At 45.5% G+C, this 16784-nt stretch overlaps 1 protein-coding gene across 2 annotated transcripts in view; it reads left to right on the plus strand.

Moving 5' to 3' along the window:
* Positions 1 to 16784, plus strand: part of SLAMF1 (signaling lymphocytic activation molecule family member 1) — a 72525-nt gene that overhangs the window by 26698 nt on the left and 29043 nt on the right. For both annotated transcript variants that reach the window (XM_030188240.1, XM_030188241.1), the window contains exons 2-3: positions 6018 to 6353; positions 7139 to 7414. In XM_030188240.1, the coding sequence (XP_030044100.1) occupies positions 6018 to 6353; positions 7139 to 7414 (612 nt within the window). The remainder of the gene's footprint in view (positions 1 to 6017; positions 6354 to 7138; positions 7415 to 16784) is intronic.

Here is a 16784-nt window from a genome sequence, read left to right on the forward strand (position 1 = left end):
TCCTTAATTCTTCTCCCCAGGCTCCGCTTCGCTGCGTCGCTCTACCGCTCCCTGCATTCTTCTCGCCTGTCACGCAGCGTTGCCATTCACACAGGCAGCTGCGCTCCCCCCTACCGCGTCCATCCGGTCCTAACAGGAAGTGCATCAGAGAGGACCGGATGGACGCGGCAAATGGGAGCGCAGCTGCCTGTGTGAATGGCAGCGCTGCGTGACAGGCGAGTAGAAGAATGCAGGGAGCAATGGAGCGATGCAGCGACGCGGAGCCTGGGAAGAAGAATTAAGGGCAGACAGGATTTGCACATGTGCAAAAATTGAGCACGCGCAGGACAGAGCCAGTGGCTGACAGATGTGGCTCGCGGACACTGCCACTGGCCACCCAAGAGGAAGGGAGGAAGTCTTAAGCTGGCGGGGCTTGAGGATCCCTGCCAGCACAGGTATTCTGTTTACTTTGGAGGAAGGGGGCACAGGTAGGGGGAGGAGTGCAGATGAAATTTTTGACCCACCCACTTTGGCCTTGGGCCCACCCTACATCGGCTGTCTGGCTACGCCACTGCTTTTGAGTCCATCTGCACTCTGCTTTAGTTCTTATATCAAACTATTGCCTAGTTGGGCACCAAAACACTTTCTCCATTTGTGAGCACTAGATCCATTGTCACCCCTTCCCTCGTGGTTCTGATACTATTTGTCTGAGCAGAGCACTTTGACGGGCATCCACGATCTCTCTGCTTCTGCACGATTGGTTCCAATTCACATCAGGCAAGTTGAAATCTCCCAGCGACAGTATCTCCCCCGTCATTCCCAGCTTATGGATATCTTCCAATCAGATCTTTGTCCAGCTTCTCTGTTTGTGCCGGAGATCTGTAGATAACGCTTGTGGTTCCATCTTCTCTTTCCAGGATGATCCGTATCACTTCCTGTTTTCACCAGGTTCCCTGCATTTCAGCCACTTTAATATTGTTTTTCATGTAAAACACTACTCGACCACCCTCTCAGTCCTCCCTATTTTTAAAAATTTTTTTTTATTTTTGTTACATTTGTACCCTGCGCTTTCCCACTCATGGCAGGCTCAATGCGGCTTACATGGGGCAATGGAGGGTTAAGTGACTTGCCCAGAGTCACAAGGAGCTGCCTGTGCCTGAAGTGGGAATGGAACTCAGTTCCTCAGTTCCCCAGGACCAAAGTCCACCACCCTAACCACTAGGCCACTCCTCCACTGTTGCTACTATTTGAGATTCTACATGGAATGTTGCTATTCCACTAGTCGGCCCTTGCAGATCACCAATGTGGCCGCTCAGGCTTCTGCTTCTGTGAGTTTGACGTCCTGCATGTACGTGCAGGACGTCAGACTCACAGAAACAGAAGTCTGTGCAGCCTTCTACATGGAATGTTGCTAGTGGAATAGCAACATTCCATGTAGAAGTTAGCCCCTTGCAGATCACCAATGTGGCCGCGCAGGTTTCTGCTTCTGTGAGTCTGACGTCCTGCACGTACGTGCAGGATGTCAGACTCACAGAAACAGAAGCCTGCGCAGCCTTCTACATGGAATGTTGCTAGTGGAATAGCAACATTCCATATAGAATCTCCAATAGTAGCAACATTCCATGTAGAATCTCCAACAGTAGCAACATTCCATGTAGAATCTCCAATAGTATCTATTTTATTTTTGTTACATTTGTACCCCGCGTTTTCCCACTCATGGCAGGCTCAATGCGGCTTACATGGGGCAATGGAGGGTTAAGTGACTTGCCCAGAGTCACAAGGAGCTGCCTGTGCCTGAAGTGAGAATCTTCCTCAGTTCCCCAGGACCAAAGTCCACCACCCTAACCACTAGGCCACTCCTCCACTGTTGCTACTATTTGAGATTCTACATGGAATCTTGCTATTCCACTAGCAACATTCCATGTAGAAGTCGGCCCTTGCAGATAACCAATGTGGCCGCACAGGCTTCTACATGGAATGTTGCTAGTGGAATAGCAACATTCCATGTAGAATCTCCAATAGTAGCAACATTCCATGTAGAGTCTCCAATAGTAGCAACATTCCATGTAGAATCGCCAAATTTTTGTTACATTTGTACCCCGCGCTTTCCCACTCATGGCAGGCTCAATGCAGCTTACATGGGGCAATGGAGGGTTAAGTGACTTGCCCAAAGTCACAAGGAGCTGCCTGTGCCTGAAGTGGGAATCGAACTCAGTTCCTGAGGACCAAAGTCCACCACCCTAACCACTAGGCCACTCCTCCACTGTTGCTACTATTTGAGATTCTACATGGAATCTTGCTATTCCACTAGCAACATTCCATGTAGAGTCTCCAATAGTAGCAACATTCCATGTAGAATCTCCAATAGTATCTATTTTATTTTTGTTACATTTGTACCCTGCGCTTTCCCACTCATGGCAGGCTCAATGTGGCTTACATGGGGCAATGGAGGGTTAAGTGACTTGCCCAGAGTTACAAGGAGCTGCCTGTGCCTGAAGTGGGAATCGAACTCAGTTCCTCAGTTCCCCAGGACCTGAGTCCACCACCCTAAGCACTAGGCCATTCCTCCACTCCAACCATCCTACAAATATTATAGCCCAGTATGGAGGGGAATCGTGTCTCTGTAATAGCAACAATATCCAAGACTGCCTCAAACATCAGGGCTTGCCTGACCTTTATCAGTCAAACTGCAAGTGTTGATGTTCATTGCTTTCCATTTGTTGCTAATGAACGATTTTGTTTACAAGTTTTTTTTTCTATTAACTTTATCTTCTCTTCCACTGTCATGCTCTAGCAGTTGCTGGTGGTGATTTCCTAAATACCTCTGCTTTGCTAGTTTTCTTGTGTTTAGCTTTCTGGTTTTCCCGTGTGTGTTTTCCTTTGCTTCTGGAGCTTCAGCCCTAGTCCTGTCCGCTGCCAGTACTCCTTGCTACTGGAGCTCCAGCCATAGTCTTACTGCCTGCTGCCTGACCCGACTACTGCCTGAACCCGGATATTCTCTGCCTGTGGCCAGACCTGACTATTGCCGGAACCCGGACATTCCCTGCTTGTCTGCCTTGCTTTCGCCTAGGTGCCTGGGGGCACTTCTGTATCCTGATTCCTGTTGTTCCTGCTTGCTAGTTCCAGTTCAGGTTTTCCTGTAAGCCCTGCCGGCTGCCCGAACCTGAGGGCTCAACCCTCGGGGAACGGTGGCTAAGCGTAGGTGAAGCCTAGGTCCAGTGTGTTCCTGTCCAGCGGGTTCCGGTCCCGTGTGTTCCAGTCCAGTGGGCTCCACTCCAGTGTGTACCAGTCCAGTGCGCACCCGTCCGGTGCGTTCCAGTCCTGTGTAATCCAGTGCAGAACTCCAGTCCGGGGTTCCAGTCCAGCCTTGCCTCGTCTCTGCTTTGAAGGTGACCTTGCCTGCCACTGCCACTCCACAGTAGTGGTCCAAGGGCTAACAAACCCAGTGCTTCCAGGAAAGAAGCCTGACAACAGGGTCTTTTGGACTGACTTACCTTCTTGATCTCTTGCTCCATCCACCTCAGAACATCACAATGCTCCAGTGTAGCAAAAAAATTACAGAGGAGCAGTGACTAGAAGGAAGAATGCGTCTGTCTCATAGGTTTTATTCATGATTTACATGGTAACATAGTAGATGACGGCAGAAAAAGACCTGCACAGTCCATCTAGTCTGATTTGATATACCACTTTAGCTGTCAGGCAGGACACAACAGTTAATCCAATAAAAGGTAGAGGAAAGGAACTAGAATACATTATGGAAAAGTAGCCGGGGTTGTTTTATACTCTATGGCAATAAGCTGCAATTCTAGATAAATCAGGAAATGGTTAGAGTCTAAAGAAAACAAGTGTGATTTCTTTTAAAAAGCAAAGAAGCGGTAAACTGCATGAAAGCGGAATAGAGAGATATAAAAATAGAAATTGAAAGAAAGCTAAAGCTGTAACCTATGAACCTTGAAATCCTTCTCCCCAAATCAAATGTTGAACTAGACTTTTTAAACAATGATATACCTTAAATCTCAGAAAAGCGTTTAGAAAATGAATTTCAAAGGGGCTATGTTAATTCCAGCATTTTATTTCCATTAAAAAAAACTCCCAATTCACCCAAGTTCTTTGAAAATTATAAAGCAGTTCTTTGGTGAGGACACTTGTATTTATTGGGATTTATTTACCACCTTTTTGAAGAAGCTCACTCACGGCGATGTAGGAGCAAAGCAATCTGAACACAGGCAACAGACAATTTCGGCAAAAATAAATATTAAGGGAATGGGACTTGATATACTGCCTGTGTTTTTTGCAACTATATTCAAAGCAGTTTACAGGTATTTATTTGTGCAATGGAGGGTTAAGTGGCTTGCCCAGAGTCAAAGGAGCTGTAGTGGGAATTGAACCCAGGTCCCCAGGAATCAAACTCTGCTGCTCTAACCACTAGGCTACTCCTCCACGAGCAACATTCCATGTAGAATCTCAAATAGTAGCAACATTCCATGTAGAATCTCAAATAGGCTGGGATTCTGGAATCTTGCTATTCTTTGGGGTTCCATATGGAATGTTACTACTCTGAGATTGTGCATGGAAACTTTTTTTTTTGTTACATTTGTACCCTGCGCTTTCCCACTCATGGCAGGCTCAATGCGGCTTACATGGGGCAATGGAGGGTTAAGTGACTTCCCCAGAGTCACAAGGAGCTGCCTGAAGTGGGAATCGAACTCGGTTCCCCAGGACCAAAGTCCACCACCCTAACCACTAGGCCACTCCTCCACTGTTGCTACTATTTGAGATTCTACATGGAATGTTGCTATTCCACTAGCAACATTCCATGTAGAAGTCGGCCCTTGCAGATCACCAATGTGGCCACACAGGCTTCTGCGAGTCTGACGTCTGACTCACAGAAACAGAAGCCTGCACAGCCTTCTACATGGAATGTTGCTAGTGGAATAGCAACATTCCATGTAGAATCTCAAATAGTAGCAACATTCCATAGAATCTCAAATAGACTGGGATTCTGGAATCTTGCTATTGTTTGGGGTTCCACGTGGAATGTTACTACTCTGAGATTGTGCATGGAATCTTGTTAATAGGACTTGACATACCACCTTTCTGTGGTTTTTGCAACTACATTCAAAGCGGTTCACATAGTAAATACAGGTACTTATTTGTATCCGGGGCAATGGAGGGTTAAGTGACTTGCCCAGAGTCACAAGGAGCTGCAGTGGGAATCGCTGCTCTGTTCCCCAGGGTCAAAGTCCGCTGCACTGAACACTAGGCTACTCCTCTGTAACTGCATAACGATCATGTGCATAAGTGTTAGTATTGCATCATGATAAATCTACCTCTAGGACTTCATCAACATTCAAACAATATTTCCATTGGCGGGGGTTATATCACAACGTAGATCACTTCAAATCATACCCAGCACCCATCTTCTTGAGTTGGAATGATGGGCGCTGGGTACGATTTGAAGTATTCTATTATGAGCATAATTAATACCTAACTTTAGGAGACCTGTTATAGAATGAGGGGGTATATATTTTACGTTGCTTATTTTTATATGTTATATGTTATTTTTCTATTCCACTGAGGACTATATGAATTGGATTACTGGATTATAGATTTTTAAATTTAAAAAATGAAGTTAAATAAACTGGCTCCAGATGGTCAGAGTAGGTCAATTCAGTCCTGGTTTTATCCTACTGCCAGCAGGAAATTCTAGGTCCAGTGTCTCTAATTTATTTTCCTAAGAAATGCAAGGCTGCAATTCCCCAGAGGAGAGGGAGTAAAACCAGGATCGAATCATTCTACCCTGAAAATGTGGAGTCAATTGCCAACCTTATATATAACACGGAGAAACTACATCAGATTAACGAAGCAGCTTGACTGATCATGTGTGCATGAATTGACTTACAGTTACTGCTGCCTCTAGGCCAGACCAGTTGGCCAGAACTCTTGAAATGGGGATAAATCAATGTTCGAGACAATCTGTGACTTCCGGGATTTTGTTATTGGGATAAAATGTTATTGCTTCTTTTTTTTTACTGCAGGGATCAACCTCCAGTCTCCCACCAGGATAAACGGGATCCTAGGAAAACCTCATTATTTATCCCTAGAGCCAACCGAGACAGAATTGGCTGGGTTTGACACAGTTCAGGTGAAGCTGGTGGTGAAAGAAGATACCAAACAGACCATCTTTTGTTGCAACGTGGCTAGAAATGAGACTCCAGTCTATGGAGGACATTTGCAAAACCACAGCAGATTCCACCCAGAAAACCTCTCCCTTGAGATCTATGAGATCACGAGACAGAACGCAGGATTCTATGTGGTGGTATGGACTAAAGGACATGTTGACAAAGAAAACTACCTACAGCTGGACGTATACGGTAATAACTTGTTTGGCTTTAAGATGGGGAAATGATGTAGGATAAGCAATAGACGTAAAGAGATAGGGAGATGATTCAGGGAGTGGGGTAAAATTCTGGATGGCACTGAGTTGGGGAAGGAGAAGAGAGTGCCATGGGAGGAGGGGTGAAGTTCATGCCCTTTGCTCTCCATACTAATTTTCCTACCCCCCTCCAATTAGTCAAACTGGGCTTATGAGTGACTGCCCCATGATGAATAATTACAGCACTAGGCCCTGTAGAAAATGAACTCCCTCCAATAAAGTATTACAGTGATTAACCTTGCAGGGGGAAAAGATCCTTAAAATGCAACATTACAGAGACTGACTCTGGGAGGAAATGACTCCTGAGGTACAGTTGCAGAAATCGATAAGAGATAAATGACCCTCATGAATTATAGTATCTGGGTCTATGGAATAAATGAATCTTATGATGCAACTCTATGGTGATCAAATGTGAAACATGGCAATTATTGGAAATACTGTGCGAAGCTTGTAGGGGAAAATTTATTCAGCAAAACTATATTAGGGATGAGCAATTTTGAAAAAGAGCTGTTCCTTTAACTGAAACCACTATTAAGAGTGACTCAAAGGTGACACCTTGTGTTTGTAATATAGATTCTGGTCTTCATTCCCTTCAGACTTGGTTTTTCCCTTGGAGTTTCTGTTTCCAAGTTGACGTGTGTTGAGTTCTTCATCTAGAATAATTTCTGCTGTTCTTGTCAAGCTAAGGTACCTAGAAAACGCCAGTCTGTGTCTCTTCTCCAGAGCAGATATCAGCTTCATCCATCCCCGTTACCAAAATGCTAGAGAATGAAACCTGCACCATGCTGCTGAACTGTACCGTGGAGAAAGGTGACAACGTGACCTACAACTGGACCCAACGCCATGGAAACATCACCCGGCAACTGGCGCACAACGCCAGCATTCTGACTATCACCCCAGCACCCGGAGACACCTCTCTGTCCTACGACTGCATGGCCAAGAACCCCGTCAGCCAGAGCTACCACGTCTACAACCCATGGACGGAGTGCTACCCTTCAGGTGACCAGCTCAAAGGATTCCTACTGACATGATCTTAGCACCAAACGAAAAGGGAGTCTTGTAAAAGACAGGATTAAGTGTTAGGGTACTCAGAGGGGAAAATCACACAGTTCAAACTGCATTGACATGGGAATTTGTTTTACTGATCTACACAGCATGCTCTACACTTTCATAAACCATATTCATGTGTAAAATGCTGATTTACATGCATTAATGAGCATGTAGGAAATTATGTCACCCATAAAATTATGAGCAGTGCAAGCCAGCATGCACTTATACAGTAGGGGGGGGGGGGGTTATTCTACAGATGGTGCCTCGTTTTAGGTGCTCCAATGCCGCATGGAGAGCCTATTCTATAATGACATCAGGGTGTCCAGATTCCCTTATAAAATTCTAGCAGAACCTGGTTTTGGCAGGGCCAGTCTTAGGAAGGGGCAACAGGGGCAGCCACTCAGGGCCTCAAGCTCCCAGGGGCCCCACGGCCCTCCCCAACCCTACCTTAACGCAAAGCACACGGTGGTCTAGTGGCTTCTTCAGGGCATGAAAGAACCCCATTCTTTACTGCCCGCTGCCACTGTTGCTGCGTTCTTCAAAATGGCTGCCAAGACTTCCGCGGAAGTCTCATGAGGTGGCTGCTTGAAGTCTCGGCAGCCATTTCGAAGAAAGCACAGCAGCCAGGAAAGAATGGGGCTCTTTCTTGCCCTGAAGAAGACCACCAGGGAGCATTAAGGTAGGTTCAGGAAGGACTTCCTGAGGCTCAGTGGGGTGGGGAGGGGAGGTCATGGCACAGAAAGGCATAGCACCTTGAGGCTCAGAAGGGAGAAAGGGCAGAGTCCTCCGAGGTTCTCTCCTCCCGTACACATACATTTTTTTAGAAAGAGCGTTTTGTAAGAAGGGGGTGGGACTAGCTGGGTGCAGACTGGCAAGGAGCCGGGGGTGCAGCCCCTCCAAACGTCTGCACAGGGCCCCACAATTGCTCAGACTGGCCCTGGGTATTAGAACACCTAAAATCTAAGCCGTAGACCTGGTGCAACTCCAGGCTCATAAATGCAGAAAGGGTGCATGTAACTCACTGTATTCAGTAAGGTACATGCCTAAATGGGAGCCCCCCCATTCCCCCTCCCATGAGAATAGCCTCTTGCACTTATGTACTATGCCACTTAAGATCATCCTTACAGAATAGCGCTGAGGAGGAATATTGGCATTTACTTGTGCATGAAGAGATGTACGTGCTTCAATGTCAGGATTCTGTACACTTATGCACTTACCCCTTAATCTACTACTACTACTTATCATTTCTATAGCGCTACTAGACGTACGCAGCACTGTACACTTGAACATGAAGAGACAGTCCCTGCTCGACAGAGCTTACAATCTAATTAGGACAGACAAACAGGACAAATAAGGGAAAAGAACAAAGAGTAGCAAGATTCCGTGCAGAATCTCAAAGAGTAGCAAGATTCCGGAATCCCACTGTAGCAACATTCTGTGCAGAATCCCAAAGAGCAGCAAGATTCCGGAATCCCAAAGACTACTACTACTACTTACCATTTCTATAGTGCTATTAGACGTACGCAGCGCTGTACACTTGAACATGAAGAGACAGTCCCTGCTCGATAGAGTTTACAATCTAGAAACTTGTACGCCCAATTTTATACTTAGCATGCAACGTTGTTCTTACAAGTTACATAAGAATATAAGACTAGCCATACTGGGTCAGACCAATGTCCCATCAAGCCCAGTATCCTGTTTCCAGCAGTGGCTAATCCCAGTCACAAGTACCTGGCAAAAACCCAAATACTAGGAAGATTCCATGCTACTGATCCCAGGGACAAGCAGTGGCTTCCCCCATCTCTGTCTCAATAGCAGACTATGGACTTTTCCTCCAGGAACTTGCCCAAACCTTTTTTTAAACCCAGATACACTAAAGGCTGTTACCACATCCTCTGGTAACGAGTTCCACAGCTTAACTATTCTTTGAGTGAAAAACATATTTCCTTCTATTTGTAGCTTTTTGAAAGAGTTAAAATTCTATTTACTTTTACCTGTTCTACACGTCAGTCAGAATTTTGTAGACCTCAATCCAATCTCCCCTCAGCCGTCTCTTTTCCACGCTGAAGAGCCCTAACTTCTTTAGCCTTTCCTTACTTGGGAGGACTTCCATCCCTTTGATCGTCTTGGTCACTGTTCTTTGAACCATTTTCTAAATTGTGCTCTATCTTTTTTGAGATATGGTGACCAGAACTCTACACAGTACTCAAGGTGAGGTCGCACCACGGAGCGATACAGAAGCATTGTAATATTCTTGGTCTTCTTTTCCATCCCTTTCCTAATAATTCCTAGCATCCTGTTTGCTTTTTTGGCCACCACCGCACACTGGGCAGAAAATTTCCGTGTATTGTCTACAGTGACACCTGGGAGCTCATTTTCAAAGCAAAGCACTTATAGATTTACAAAGTTCCATAGGTTACAATCCACCTTATAATTGAAAGAGAAAAACGCCTAGATTTCGACCCAAATCGGGAGATAGACGTTTATCTCACAAAAACGAATAAATCGGTATAATGGAAAGCTGATTTTGGACGTTTTCAACTGCACTCCATCGCGGAAGCGTACAAAGTTGACGGGGGCGGAGGCGTGGCGAAGGTGGAACTGGGGCGTGGTTATCGGCCGAGGAGAGATGGGCGCCTTTCGCCGATAATGGAAAAAAAGTATGCGTTTGTAGCTAGAATTTAGGGCACTTTTCCTGGACCCTGTTTTTTCACGAATAAGGCCCCAAAAAGTGCCCTAAATGACCAGATTACCACCAGAGGGAATCGGGGATGACCTCCCCTGACTCCCCCAGTGGTCACTAACCCCCTCCCACCACAAAACATGATGTTTCACAACTTTTTATTTTCACCCTCAAATGTCATACCCACCTCCCTGGCAGCAGTATGCAGGTCCCTGGAGCAGTTATTAGGGGGTGAAGTGGACTTCAGGCAGGTGGACCCAGGCCCATCCCCCCCCCTACCTGTTACAATTGTGCTGCTTAATGCTTAGTCGTCCAACCCCCCCAAACCCACTGTACCCACATGTAGGTGCCCCCTTCACCCCTTAGGGCTATAGTAATGGTGTAGACTTGTGGGCAGTGGGTTTTGAGGGGGATTTGGGGGGCTCAACACACAAGGGAAGGGTGCTATGCACCTGGGAGCTTTTTTACCTTTTTTTTTGTTTTTGTAAAAGTGCCCCCTAGGGTGCCCGGTTGGTGTCCTGGCATGTGAGGGGGACCAGTGCACTACGAATCCTGGCCCCTCCCACGAACAAATGCCTTGGATTTATTTGTTTTTGAGCTGGGCGCTTTCATTTTCCATTATCACTGAAAACCAAAAACGCCCAGCTCACAAATTGTCGAATAAAACATGGACGTCTATTTTTTTCGAAAATAAGGTTCGGTCCGCCCCTTCACGGACCCGTTCTCGGAGATAAACGCCCATGGAGATAGACGTTTTCGTTCAATTATGCCCCTCATTGTAACTTTATAAGTCTAAGTGCTTAAGATCCTTTTCTTGGGTGCTGAATTCCAAGGTGGACCGTATTATACAATAATGTCAGTTATGTGCATAGCTTAATTTAATAACTGGCTGCTAAATGGTATTAACTATCAATTATTGACTATGATTGGTGTTGACCCTAATTAATAATTATGTGTGTAACTGCTCATAGTTGGCATTCTATAAATAGCACATACGAAATCTATTGTGCACAACTGCAAGGCCTCGTGGACCTGGGAGGGCCATGGGCGGGTCAGGGTTGTGCCTAGCACTGTGAGAGAGCATTGGCAGGCGGGGGTGGGGGGGGTTAGCTAGTAGATGGGGCATGATTCTGATTCTCGTGTCCTCATGTCTGGTATGGGAGCAGCATCAAGCCATCATACTATTTGATATATTTAAATATGATACCTAAACATCAAATCTTTGTGTCAGTAAATGTTAGGGGGCTTAATTCACCTAATGTGTGTTTTGTTTTGTTTCCAATAGAACAAAGGCCAGAAGCAATGGGGTTTGCATTCTGTTCGAGAGTTTTATGTCCCTGATTTATTTATTTTTTGTTACATTTGTACCCCGCGCTTTCCCACTCATGGCAGGCTCTATGCGGCAGGCAATGGAGGGTTAAGTGACTTGCCCAAAGTCACAAGGAGCTGCCTGTGCCGGGAATCGAACTCAGTTCCCCAGGACCAAAGTCCACCACCCTAACCACTAGGCCACTCCTCCACTGTTGCTACTATTTGAGATTCCATGTAGAAGTCAGCCCTTGCAGATCACCAATGTGGCCGTGCAGGCTTCTGCTTCTGTGAGTCTGACGTCCTGCACGTACATGCAGGACGTCAGACTCACAGAAACAGAAGCCTGCGCAGCCTTCTACATGGAATGTTGCTAGTGGAATAGCAACATTCCATGTAGAATCTCCAATAGTAGCAACATTCCTTGTAGAATCTCAAATAGTAGCAACATTCCATGTAGAATCTCCAATAGTAGCAACATTCCATGTAGAATCTCCAATAGTATCTATTTTATTTTTGTTACATTTGTACCCTGCGCTTTCCCACTCATGGCAGGCTCAATGCGGCTTACATGAGGCAATGGAGGGTTAAGTGACTTGCTCAGAGTCACAAGGAGCTGCCTGTGCCGGGAATCGAACTCAGTTCCCCAGTTCCCCAGGACCAAAGTCCACCACCCTAACCACTAGGCCACTCCTCCAGTCAAGATGTTGTGAGAAATGAGGAGGGACAATAGCCCCTTCTTAAAGTGGAGCTTGAGCATCAACTATATACTTTGATAAATAAATATTATGCGCCGAATGCTGCTCAAGGTTTATTTTTTGGAAGCCTTGGTCAACTCATCCAAGAGGGCAGAAAGTGGGCTTATCATTGGACGGGATTTTAATATAACCTTAAAATACTTATTTGGACAGCACAGCTTGGGTAGGAGAATATGGCAAGGCAGAAAGGAGGAAAAATATACAATCTCCCCTCAGACTGGGATTTAATTGATATCTGGAGATTCCACCATCCTAGCGGTAGGGATTATACGCATAACACAACATAACACAAAAATCTTCTCCACCATAACCACACCTGTCTCCCAAAACTTGAAGATTCTAGGAGTCACCATTGATCGAAACCTTACTCTTGACGCCCACGTGAAAAACACGATGAAAAGGATGTTCTACTCCATGTAGAAACTCAAAAGAGTAAAACCTTTCTTCCCGAGATACGTATTCCGTACCCTGGTACAGTCAATGGTAATAAGTCATATTGATTACTGCAATGCACTGTACGCAGGCTGCAAAGAGGAGAACATCAAGAAACTCCAAACTGCCCAGAATACTGCAGCCAGACTCATATTTGGGAAACCTAAATATGAAAGTGCAAAACCCTTAAGAGAGAAACTCCACTGGCTCCCACTTAAGGAACGTATTACATTTAAGATCTGCACACTGGTACACAAAATCATCCACGCAGACGCCCCAACTTACATGTTAAACCTTGTGGACCTACCTCCCAGAAACGCCACAAAATCATCCCGCAAATTTCTCGACCTGCACTTCTCCAGCTGCAAAGGACTAAAATACAAGCTGATGCATGATACCACCTTCTCGTACATGGGCACAAAGTTGTGGAACACATTACCTAGAAACCTGAAAACAATCAATGAAACAACTATCTTTCGCAAATCCCTCAAGACATATCTCTTCAACAAAGTATACAATGAAGACCCAGAACCTTACTAATCCACTGCTGAAAACCTACCGTCTACTATACCTAATAAATGCCTTCCTTCTACTCTTTACTTCTTCGCTTAACTAATCTCTATACAACAATAATTGTACCTGACATCCAAGAATAATTGTGTTAACAAAACTATGTAAGCCACTTTGAGCCTGCAAATAGGTGGGAAAAAGGTGGGATACAAATGCAATAAATAAATAAATAAAAAATTATTCTAGAGTTCACGACACCTGCTCTAGAACTGATATGCGAATGGTAGGTAAGGATTTGTATTCATTGTTGGGCACCTCAAATACGTTATTACTTGTATGGTCAGCTCATGTCCCCTTTACGCTATATCAATGTCCTTAGTGGTGGAATCTCAGGATGAAATATTGGCGGCTGGATGGTGGCTTATTTTTGGATCCCTAAAATGTTTTGCAGTTAGAGAAGGAATGGAAGGAGTACTTTGGAATTTAGGGGACTTTTACTACGGTGTGTTATACGAGCTCACGATTAACGAGCTCTAAATGATAAGACGTCCATAGGAATATAATGGGCATTTTATCATTTAGCGCATATCGTTAGAATGCGCTAAATCTGTTAGCGTACCTTAGTAAAATGACCCCTTAATGATTTAGAAGAGATTTTGCCTCCAATATTTTGGGAGGACCTAAAAGCTGTCATGAGGGGTAAGGTTATAGCTGTGGCAACTCACAGTCGAAAGGAGCAATCTCAAAAGAAAAATGTCTTGAGGCAGCAGTTGTTATCAGCTTAAGAATATAAGCATGGTGGAGTATCTTGCACCTTGCTGCCTCAAACAGAAAAAATTTGCGTTGAATTACAGGAGATGAACCTTGAAGGTATTAGTGAAAAGCTAAAAAATCTTGCAGAAGGAATACTTTGAGTTGGCCAATAGGGCAGGAAGGTTGATAGCTCATAAGCTGAAAAAACGAGCGCAGAGAAATTCCATTTTGAGGTTCTTAGATATTGGGGGGGGGGGGGGGGGGGGGGGACAAGATTGACTATCATTACAGCAAAATCAGCAGATGTTTGTTAAATTTTACCAAATCTTATATAAACCAGAGCAGCAGATGCCTCCTGAAGAGATAGACTGTTTTTTTATAAGCAGGGCCGCTGAGAGGGGGGGCAGGGGAGACAAAATTCCCCGGGTCCAGGCCTCCAAAGGGAGCCCAGCGCCGCAGTCCCCTCCACCCGTCCCCCTCCGTCCACCAAATCATGCAGTCTGCAGATTGCCTCCCTTCGGGCCTTTCCTCCCAGTGTCCTGCCCTCTCGCAAGTTACGTCAGACGAGGGCGGGACACGGGGAGGGAAGGCCCGAAGGGAGGCGATCTGCAGATTGCCGCTGCTCCGCTTCTTTCACACAGAGCGAGGTCGAGGTGAGGTGCTATGATTTGAATTCAGGGGGTCCCGAGGGAGGGAAGGCCTGAAGGGAGGCGATCTGCAGACTGGCGCTGCTCTGCTTCTTTCACACAGAGCGAAGTCGAGGTGAGGTGTTATGATTTGAATTCAGGGGGGCCCGGCCCGGTGGTGGATGGAGGGGGACAGGTGGAGGGGACTGCGGCGCCGGGATCCCTTTGGAGGGATCGACTTAGGGGCCCAGTCCGGTGGTGGACAGAGGGGGGCGGGGCCCCGGGGGTGGCCTTGCCCCGGGTCTGGCCCAGTCTCTCGGCGGCCCTGTTTGGAAGGGTTTGAATTGTCCAAATTGGCACTGGCAGAGGCCATGACGGAGGATGAAGTCCCTTGGGTCATCTTCCTCCCAGTGTGTGACGGTGGTCAAAAAACCAATCATGATGCTAGAAATTATTAGGAAAGGGATAGAAAATAAGAGCATGGATATTATAATGCCTCTATATCACTCCATGGTGCAACTGCACCTTGAGTATTGTGAGCAATTCTGATCGCCATATCTTTAAAAAGATATAGCAGAATTAGAAAAGGTTCAAAGAAAAGCAACCAAAATAAATAAGGGTTGGAACTCCTCTTATATGAGGAAAGGCTAAAGAGGTTAGGAATCTTCAGCTTGGATAAGAGACACTGAGGAGAATATGCTAAAGGTCTACAAAATAGTAAGTGGTGTAGAATGGGTAAATGTAAATCGATTTTTTTTCACTCGTTCAAAAAGTTCAAAGACTAGAGGATACTTTTAAAACAAATAGAAGGAAATATTTTTTCACTCAACAAATAGTTAAGCTTTGGAACGTGTTGCCAGAAGATGTGGTATCAGTGGTTAGTATATCTGGGTTTAAAAAAGGTTTGGACAAGTTCCTGGAGGAAAGATCCATAGGTTCTATTGAGACAGACATGGAGAAAGCCACTGCTTGTCCCTGGGATGAGTAGAGTGAATCTTGCTACTATTTAGGATTCTGTCATATTCTCGTTACCTAGATTGGAAACAGGATACTGTGCTAGATGGACCATTGGTCTGACCCAATATGGCTATTCTTATGACCTTAAGGATTTACCCCACGGGAAAGCCCCAGGATTAGATGGATGCACCATTAAATTTTACAAGCTTTTAAAGAATTATTTGGCAAAGCCCTTGACTAAGATGTTAACAGTTTGGGTGAGGGGTCTGTGTTGCCACATTCATGGCACCTGGTGGGGGTGACACTTATTTTAAAGCTGGGGAAAGATTCCACAAATTGTGGATTATATCCATCCATATCTTTGTTAGATACAGACTATAAATTTTTAACTAAAATTATGGCTAAACAGTGATGACGTCTGGGTTTATTTTGAGTCAACAAACGTTTGACAATATTATGCAATCCTCTCCCCTTCCCACCCCACAAACAAAGTGCGTCTGCTCAAGCCCCCACCCATTTACCTCTGTAGGCCCCTGGGCCTATCTGGAGAAGTCCCTGGTGGTCTAGGGGGAAATCAGGCCAGAGCAATGCCCACTCACCCCTGCCTGGCGCCAGCCTCCAAATCAAAATGGCTGCCGTGATCTCTATCAGCAGTCTGTGGTACTTCAAGTCTCATGCAGGTTCTGACTGAATAGTGGCTCTGGTGTCCAAGGCATCCATAATGGCCTGGCACGGACTATCCTGGGCTATTTTAGCCAACAACAGTCAGCATTTATGAAAATGCTGACCACTGCCAACTGAATATCTGGCGAGATATGTCCTTTTAATTTGTTGAACGGTAAATCGATATTAAACATCAAATAAAGTATCCTGATATTTAGGTAAATTTAAAGTGGGATGCAGAGATCTGAGAAAGGCTCTAGGTCAGTTCCCACCCATAACTTAAAAAAAAAAATTACAAAATGCACTTGGACAATTAATCTCCGTCCCCTTCCAGAGCATTTGGGGGGGGGGCAAAGATCCCCCCAAACATCACCGTTTACACATCCCTTTCCACTTCCAGACATGCAGTTCATATAGAGGGGCGATGCCCCCCCACACCCCCTCTAACTCTGAATTTTACCCACAAACTGTGCTAGGTTTCCCTATAATAATCAGCCCCTGAAAACGACACACCGTTATTATACCTCCTCTGTGTAAATCCGTATGATGGCGCGGACAAATGATCCTCGCAGCGCCACAACCCCGGTGCCTTCCCGCTTTCTCAACCTCCTGTAACCATTCAAAAAAAG

The sequence above is a fragment of the Microcaecilia unicolor genome, chromosome 14 (assembly GCF_901765095.1).
Source record: "Microcaecilia unicolor chromosome 14, aMicUni1.1, whole genome shotgun sequence".
In the NCBI taxonomy this organism is placed as follows: Eukaryota; Metazoa; Chordata; class Amphibia; order Gymnophiona; family Siphonopidae; genus Microcaecilia; species Microcaecilia unicolor.